At 49.0% G+C, this 8,550-nt stretch overlaps 4 protein-coding genes across 4 annotated transcripts, besides 2 other annotated features; 2 read left to right on the forward strand and 2 right to left on the reverse strand.

The window, feature by feature from the left end:
• Positions 1-410: 410 nt before the first annotated feature.
• Positions 411-1,289, reverse strand: UA08_05104 (mRNA 3'-end-processing protein yth1; the record flags this gene model as incomplete). Its single annotated transcript, XM_020267389.1, has 1 exon — positions 411-1,289. One exon carries the CDS (start codon positions 1,287-1,289, stop codon positions 411-413), a length of 879 nt encoding a protein of 292 aa, XP_020119404.1.
• A 433-nt stretch (positions 1,290-1,722) lies between these two features.
• Positions 1,723-1,818: a repeat region (Identified by RepeatMasker using a combination of RepBase library and repeat library created with RepeatScout).
• Positions 1,819-2,628: 810 nt separating this feature from the next.
• UA08_05105 (hypothetical protein) lies at positions 2,629-4,032 on the forward strand (the record flags this gene model as incomplete). The annotated part of the gene is made up of 1 exon (XM_020267390.1): positions 2,629-4,032. The coding sequence occupies one exon, from the start codon at positions 2,629-2,631 to the stop codon at positions 4,030-4,032; it is 1,404 nt and encodes a 467-aa protein (XP_020119590.1).
• Positions 4,033-4,327: 295 nt separating this feature from the next.
• Positions 4,328-4,385: a repeat region (Identified by RepeatMasker using a combination of RepBase library and repeat library created with RepeatScout).
• A 1,060-nt stretch (positions 4,386-5,445) lies between these two features.
• UA08_05106 (hypothetical protein) lies at positions 5,446-6,573 on the forward strand (the record flags this gene model as incomplete). The annotated part of the gene is made up of 3 exons (XM_020267392.1): positions 5,446-5,448; positions 5,608-5,842; positions 5,900-6,573. 3 exons carry the CDS (start codon positions 5,446-5,448, stop codon positions 6,571-6,573), a joined length of 912 nt encoding a protein of 303 aa, XP_020119589.1.
• Positions 6,574-6,975: 402 nt separating this feature from the next.
• On the reverse strand, positions 6,976-8,187 carry UA08_05107 (hypothetical protein; the record flags this gene model as incomplete). Its single annotated transcript, XM_020267393.1, has 4 exons — positions 6,976-7,302; positions 7,360-7,472; positions 7,534-7,955; positions 8,030-8,187. 4 exons carry the CDS (start codon positions 8,185-8,187, stop codon positions 6,976-6,978), a joined length of 1,020 nt encoding a protein of 339 aa, XP_020119635.1.
• Positions 8,188-8,550: the final 363 nt, after the last annotated feature.

Genomic DNA, 8,550 nt, shown 5'->3' on the forward strand with positions numbered 1-8,550 from the left:
GCCAGAAGCAGGGCATCGCTGATGACCAAATCCTTACCAAGCAGCGCGCGCTTAACCGCATCCGTCGGCGTATTTCCGCTTTGAGGCTTTTTGGCTTCATTATCAATCTCTGACAAATGCTGGCCTGTGCTACTCCGTATGCCGCACGGAAATATGGAATACAAACACTGAATTGACCGACTAGTTAGCTAACGGTGGTCTTGCTGACTGTGTCAAGCACTGCTGGAGGAGCTGTCAGCTAGCGTAGCTCCTCAATCATATCCGTCTTATCTTATCTACCGTACTTTATATGAGACGGAAATAAAAAGTCGGAATAATATAATCTCTGTTCATGATGCAAACACCAACGCCACAACTCCATGCGGGTATATAAATTATTATTCGATACAAAACAGCTTACAAAATCAGCGCTACATGCCTCTTCCCCTGCCGCGTCCTCTATACCGCATGAACCCTCCGCGGCCGCGTTCGCTCCTCCACTCCCGTTGCCGCTCTTCCTCTCTTTCCTGTTCCTCCCTGATTAAAGCACGCTCTCTCTCGAGATCTTCCTCTGTCTTCTCAACTCGTATCTGAGGCTTTGGCAGGTTCTCCGGCCACCGCGGATGGGCGCCATGCTCACAAGACTTCCCATCGGGACAAAACCCAGCCATATAGTACGGGCACAGAGTCTGGCGAATATGTTGTTTGGCACAGATCGGCCCTAAAGGGCAGAATCCGCGGTCATAATGTTCGCAGCGCGGTAATCGAGCACTCTCCCGGACGTGGTGGTACAGACAGTCCTCGCCATTAGGACAGTATCCGGAGCGCGAGAAGGATTGGCATTCTGGCATACGCCGTAGGTTGTATTCGTGCAGGTATTCGCATTTGAAGCCCTTTTTGCAGAGTCCCTTGAGAAAGTGCTTGCAAACTAAAGAGCCGTGTGTAACTGATGGCGCGAGGCCCGAGGCGTTTGTAGTAGAGGTTGTTACTCTCGACGGCGTCGGGTGTCGGTCGGGACATGTTGGTCCAAGAGGGCAGTGTCCTTCTTTGAAGGCTTTGCATACAGGGACGTCTGTGGCAAGCCCAAATCCAAATGTCTTTCGTAGGTACGGAGTGAAGGAAAAATCGTAGTTTGGAGGTGGATGCGAAGCGTCCGCAGTCATTAGTCGACCAACGACCGATTGCACGTCGGTTGCCATTCCGCGCACCGGAGTTTGAAATTTCGTATGACTGTGACGGGTTATAGAAAGATACAATCGTTCAGGATCCTCAGCGTCGTACAGAGTTGTGTGTGTGTGTACTGAAGTCATGTCGAGCTGGAGCTCAGTGCCAAGAAAACAACGGGAACATCACGTGATATGAATTTGTCAGCATTTTATCGTCGAGCAACCAGGACACATTGTTCCGTACGGCTTCTATTTCAAACAATCGATGATAGAAATATGCATTTTGAATTCGGCTGCATACTACGCTACATGAGTTACGGAGACTGCTTGAACTGCAGCGAGCAAAGGGCGTAGGAGCATGTTCTAGACTTCGCTAGTTCTATGACTTACTAGCAACTAACGAAAGGACAGGAACTAATCGCAGTACCAGATGGCGGGCTGCCCGTGGAAGAAAGAAGAGATGTATGCGCATAAACTGCGAGCATGTAATCAAGGTCTAACAACATCAGCTGTGCAAATCATGACTCGAACAAGTTCGCCATGCGGCATGCCTTCTCTTGCCTGAGTGTCTAGGTGACAGCGGAATATAAGGCATTATTTACACATAAAATGAACATTACCAGAAGCCCCATTAAGAGGTTTCTTTTTGGTGGCTGACTGATTAATATTCTGTTGTATCTTCACCGCCTCACATATCACCTTAGGGATACCTAGGTGGCTTTACTCGAGTCCGGAGTAGTCTTGAGACTTGACGTTCATTTTTAAAGATAAGGCGATTTATACAGGGGAAGAAGCACGAACGTATTGAATGTTCCATATGCTAATACACTGCTGGCTAGTCCAACACAACGTGGGGACGTGGAGTTATTCAAGTACTTAAAAATATTAGTATCAATATAATAAAAATATAAGAATAAGACCGTAGAGATGGCTGCTAACCGGCCTTTTATATCCTACGGAATAACACCCCTCTCACCCCTCCCTACTCTGATTTCGCCTTCATTATCTCCGAACGGTGCCTGATTGTTCAGGTTCCAGAGCCATCCACTCGGTAAGTAATGGGTTCATGTGCTAGGGTAGCTCTTCAGAAATCATCTAGATATGTTTCGAGAAGATCCCTTTTATATAACTATATAATCAAAGCATAATAATTAATATATGTCGCCAATTAACACACAAGGCAAAAGAAAAGATAATGCACATACGACAGTACTACTTAACTGATTGCGTGCTGTTCAAGACGCATGGCGCCGAGGTGACCCAGGCCTGTGATGGTTCGTTCACTGTTGCGACACTGCTGCAGCTACTTGCGTGACGGATACATATAAGCCCTAAAACCACATCTTAACGCTCCAGGCAATATTTAAGGTGTCTACATCCGCCATGTAAAAAATGTATGGCTTTTGTGCCTCATAGACCTGGAAAACGAGCTCATTTCTCTTCTCGTCGTTCACGTGCATTGCATGTGGATTCAAACTAGAAGATGTCAACCCAAACCCCCAAATCCGAAAACATCAGCGTCAGTATCAACTCAGCTGCACAAACCTCACCCAAAGATATACCCGCAGCAGAACAGCTTCCTCTCGATGATGTCCCTGTCAAACGGCAGTTCTTCCGCTCCACGCTCTTCCAGCTCCTGGTCGTCAGCCTGTGCGCCTTTACCTCGCCGGGCATCTGGTCGGCCATGAATGGACTCGGCGTCGGCGGGTCAGAAAGCCCTGACCTGGTCAACGCGGCGAATGCAATTCTCTATGCCATCATGACCGTGACCTGTTTTGCAGGCCCCTTTGTCACAAATTTACTAGGCTTCCGATGGACCCTTTCTCTCGGCTCGGTCGGCTATCCTCTATATGCTGCCGGGCTGTACGTGAACAACCGCTCCGGAACGACGTGGTTTGTCTACTTCGGCGCTGCCGCGTGTGGCCTCTCTGCCGGTCTATTTTGGTCGGTCGAAGGTGCCATCGCAACGGGGTATCCGGAGGCATATAAACGGGGCAGATACCTCGCGACCTGGTTCTCGTTCCGGAACATGGGGAACGTTATTGGCGGCGCTGTTTCGCTTGCCCTCAACCACAACGCTAATCAAAAGGGGGAAGTGGGATACCAGCTGTATCTAGCATTTATCGCCATACAATGCCTTGGGTTTTTGATTGGGTTGTTATTGTCGAACCCCGAGAAAGTGCAACGAGACGATGGTACTAAAATCAACGCTCCTAGGGGCACGGATTGGAGAACTGAGCGGAAAGCAATGTGGCACTTGGCTCGGAGCAGATCAATCTTGCTACTGGCGCCGTTGTTTTGGTACTTTGGCTGGATGCAGGCATACCCGGGCACATACCTCGAAACATACTTCACAGTCAGGGCCCGATCCCTGGGCAGCTTTTTATCGGCCATTGTCATGACACTGTCGACATGGCTGGCTGGAACACTAGTTGATCTGCGCTGGCACAAGAATCGAAAAGTCCGTGCAGTCGCTACATACACCCTCATAGCAGCAATCAACAGCGCCACGTGGATATGGGCAGTGTACATCCAAGACGAGTATCGAAAAACCGACCCTACACTGGACTGGGGCTCTCCGGCTTTTGGAAGGGGCTTTGGGCTCTATATGCTTCAGTCGGTCAGTTTGGCCACGGTCGAGAACTACATCTACTGGTGCATCAGCAACCTCTCAGACTCTCCCGGTGGGCAGATACGCTATAGCTCTTTGTTGCGAGGGATCGAAACTGCGGGCGTGGCAGTGTCGTTTGGAGTTCAGGCAGTACCCACGGCGCTCATAGTCACGGCAGGCCTCAATCTCGGCTTCTGGTGCGTGGCCTTGCCATTTAGCTACTATGCCACTCTGCAGGTTGTGCGGAAATTCCGAAAGCTGGATGTGTTTGGATAGGCATAGGAGCCTGCGTCAAGCAGACATGTCTGTAGGAGCTCCGTTCGCCATCTCACCTCACCGTAACGTTCGGTAAAACGTAAAGTAGGGTGAAGGAGAACATGTGATCATGTGACCAACCATGAGTGCTCACGTGAACTCGCTTCGTATACAGTACATACTCATAGTAAATATTGATGCAGTCCGTGTCTGTTAGGAAGTTGCATGCGAGGACAGACTGGAGAAATGCAGCACGAGGGATGTGGGTCTCTGCAAACAACTAGCGGCTTGGCAGCGCATAACAAAGGCACCGATTATACATTCATTTACTTATGTACATACATACATACATACATACATACATACATACATACTGACTTGCGCTTCTTGTACGGAGTCTCTTAGTATCTAGTTACTCTAGTTACTTCGTTAGATTAGTCAGTTACGTATCTGCTGACTCCATCTCCATAAGCAGTGCGACCCTGTCTGGATCGGCAGGATCTGTGAACGCGTTTTGCGGAGGTGCGATTAGTTGCATTGTCTCGCCTTACTCCAGAGGCCTAGCGCTTCCCATAGGCCGCCTCTCTGCTGGAGGACGTGGGCGAGGATACTAGCGCAGTGGCCTCTTTTTTTGCTTTTTTTCTTTTTTTTCTTTTTTCTTTTTTTTCGTTTCTTCTTCTCTCGTTCCGTTGCGAGGCGAGGGTGTCAAAGGGCAAGAGAGGGGTAGTTATAGTCAGACAAGTAATGAAGAAGAGGCAATTAATGCCTAAAATTATCTGCAAATTTTACCTGGTGCCTCTTAAGGCTTAGTGGTTTACCCACTTCCTCTTTGGGGTGCCTGCTTCGTTCCTTCCTGCTCGCAAGATTTTCCTCCTCTGGACTTTCTTTTTGTTCTGCTCCTCTTCGCCTCTTCTCCTCTCCCCAGCCTTACTCCCTCTCCTCTCTGCTGCTCACTCTCGCTCATCCCTGAAAAATCATCCCGGTTCATGCGTGTTTCGCTTCTCTCCCCGCATCCCGCATCGTGCCAAGGTACAATTCTCGTCAGCTCGTTGTTGCATGCATGCTTCGTGACCAGAGGACCTCGGAAACATTGGCCAATCTGACTGCTCGGTTATATATATAGCAGTATATATATATATATGCGCAATATTCCAAGAGTGGGCTTTGACTAAAACAAGTTCTTTTGTTGTCTGCTTAAATGTATTCATTCATGACTCCGTCTTTCCCAGGTGCCAACAATGTATGGTCAGCGCCCACACTAAACAGCCTGCCTACGACGACTCCGCCATCTGCCGTGGCTTCTTCCAGCTCGGCAGCGGTGGACATTCCGATCTATGCAAATGCAGCGTATTATCCAAATTGGAGAATATATAAAAAACAGCCACCATCGTCGCTGCGGCTGGGCTTCGTCTCTCACATATTCTACTCTTTTGCATGGTAAATGGCACCCTGGTTATATCGTCGAGAGCATGTAAATCTTATGTAGCCACGCAGCTGACGCAGCCTGGGAATGGATGTATAGGGTAAAAGAAAATGGCCAAGTCTATGTATGCCGCTGCAATCCCAGATAACCGATAATTCGCTAACGCATAACAGCTCAGCGATGAGTGGGCAGACTCTCAAATGCCAGTCGACGGGACGGAGGGTTGTCTTCGTGCCTTCACTCAGCTAAAGCAGCAGTATCCGCAGTTAAAAGTTATTCTCTCCATAGGGGGTGGCGGCAAGGGTAGCGAGAACTTTGCCAGTGTAGCCAGGAACCCGTCGGCAGTAGCGATGTTTGCCAGTAGTGCCAGGGCGTTGGTTGACCAGTTCGGCTTGGATGGCATTGATAGTATGAACACCTCCTGATCCAAGGTATTATTCGGTTCTAACGCCACTCTACATGCAGTTGACTGGGAGCACCCATCGAATAGTCAGCAAGGCCAAGACTACATCTACCTGTTATCACAGCTACGAGCGGTCTTACCTAGTCCACGCTACTCGTTGACGAGTGCAGTACCCGCCGGCGAGTGGGCTCTAAAACACATCAATCTTCCTGTGGCCCAGCAGTACTTGGACTTATTCATGGTGATGTGCTATGATTTCTCAGGGCCGTGGCTTGATCGAACGGGCCATCAAGCCCAGCTCTTCACACCGTTCCAGCCACACAACGATGCGGCCTATATTTCCTGTCAGTCCGCAGTCACGTATTTCCTGAACCAGAACGTGCAGTCCAACAAGATCTTGCTGGGAATTCCTGTTTATGGGAGATCATTTACCGGTGCAGACAACATCAACCAACCGTATTCAGGTGCTGACGGGGACGATGGCGTGTTTGATTACAGCGAGCTCCCTAGACCAGGAGCCAAAGAAACCGTCGACGAGACAGTGGGGGCTGCGTACTGCGTTGGTGGTCGTGATGGCGGATTTGTCTCGTATGACACTCCGCAGACAGTCGAAAACAAGGCGAAATTCGTATCCGACATGAGACTAGGCGGGCTGTTTTACTGGCACATTGCGGCTGATAAGCGAGGCATGAACAGTTTGCTAGAGACGGGATACAACACATTGCACGAGTTGTAAGCATTTGGACGAGAAGGGGGGGAATCAGGAAAAAGTTGATGAAAATTACGAACGACATGACTTGTTGTTGTATGGGAAAGGCTATTGTTAAAACAAAAAAGGGAGGCAGAATCGGTATTACTAGTTAGTACGTATACATTATGTCTATATTGGTACCTGCGTGTTAGTATATAGCTAGGCGGGTTTGATTTCCGACGACCAGGGTGGTTGCATACGCAAGTGTGCTGCTGCATACGAATAATTCATGAATCCCGTTTTTCTAGCCAATATACTGAATGAATTAAGTAATTAGCAAAAAGTAACAATATATGCCTAGAATTTGGAACCGTCGAGCCCACCTCTTGTTTCTTCATACACACACATATATATATATACCTCGCAGAAAGAAAGATGGAAAGAAGATCACAAAACAGTAGCCAAATCGCCCAACCCAGAATTAATCAGCACCTGCGTGATATTCATCGGGGTCTGCAGCAGATTAGCCTGCAAAGCCTGTGAGAAATACGGAATCTCCTGGCCGTTGTACACGCTGGAAATACCGCGTATACCTAATGGGAGCACGCCAGAGGAATATGCAGAGGTGTTTCCGGTGATGAGTCCGAGGACTTGGGTTGTGTTGATTGTTCCTTGTAGTGGGACTGAGTTGTTGCCTGGTGCGAGCACGAGGTTGGTTAGGTACGACTGGCCGATCTGGGTGCCGTTTACGGAGACGTCTAGGGTTACGTTGCCCTTTCCCTTGTGTAAGTATCATATTTCAAAGACTTGGTAGGGGGTTTTGAGGTGTACCATTGCTACTGTGATTATGCTCGGGTTCGGGATGAGTGCCGTCCCGTTCAAGTTGGTTAGGTCCGAGGCTATCATGAGATCTTCGAGGGAGAAGCCTCTGAGACCGTTGAGACCTGTCTTGTTTTAGTATACAAACACACCTAGGTAGCTAAAGAGAAGAATCATGGGGAATACCATTCATAGTCACCGTTTTATTAAACGACACTTTCTCCCTCGGCAGAGCGCCCTCCTTCAAATCCGGTCTCCCATAAAAATTCAGCTGGAACGATTCCAGACCCAACACAGCCATGGTGAAATTTGCCACGGCGTCAGTGGACTGGTTCAAGGCGAGCGTCGCATCGACGTTGATAATCTCGCCATCGTTGGCTTGGAGGCGCGGGATAAGCACGGTGGATAATGGCGCGCTGGCGCCTGGGAGCGAGATGCTCGCATTGAAGGCGTAGATGGTTGGGTGGTAGGATGCTTTGTTGGTAAGGACTTGGGTCTGGTTGGCGTGGATGGAGGATGGGGTCGGGTTGGAGAAGACCAGGTTGGTGATGTTGAGGGAGGATTTGTTGACGTCGCTTTGCGCGATGCGTGGGTATGCGACGTAGACACTGAGACATTAGTTAGTTTTTGAGGTCGTGTATATGTGGACATAAAAGGAAAAAGGAGAAGAAGTAAGTCTTACATAGGCAGCGTGATCACCAAGACTACTACGACAAGTATGATCAAGTGAAGCCACCACCACTTCCTGTAGTGAGCCCCGACACGCGCAAAGAAGCTTCGTTTCACAGCAGGTGTAGTTGTCTCGTCAACCTGCTGCACCTTGGCTTTATCGTCTGCCATGGCTGTCTTTCTTTTACTTGCGCCTAGTTCAATTGGAAGGTGGACGGAGCAGCCTCAATATGATCTGTCTACAGAATCAAACGAGTGTAAAGCACAAGACGCGGGGAAGAAGCAGACAGACAACAAGCCAGAAAATAAGAAACAAGATTGGAGAGTAGCATTCTTTTTATCTGGACATGCATCACATAGCCAAATCAAACGGGCGTTCGGGTCGCACGAGTCACGGGCATCGCATAAAAGCATACCTAGGTTGACTATAGTCGAACCCTTGCTTGCTCGGACAGTCCGAATTGGTCTTACTACTTAGGTACATCAATACGCCAAGTAGTACTGACAGTAACAGAGGCGAGACACTGAGAGGGG

Source organism: Talaromyces atroroseus (assembly GCF_001907595.1).
Source record: "Talaromyces atroroseus strain IBT 11181 chromosome Unknown scaffold_6, whole genome shotgun sequence".
Classification (NCBI taxonomy): domain Eukaryota; kingdom Fungi; phylum Ascomycota; class Eurotiomycetes; order Eurotiales; family Trichocomaceae; genus Talaromyces; species Talaromyces atroroseus.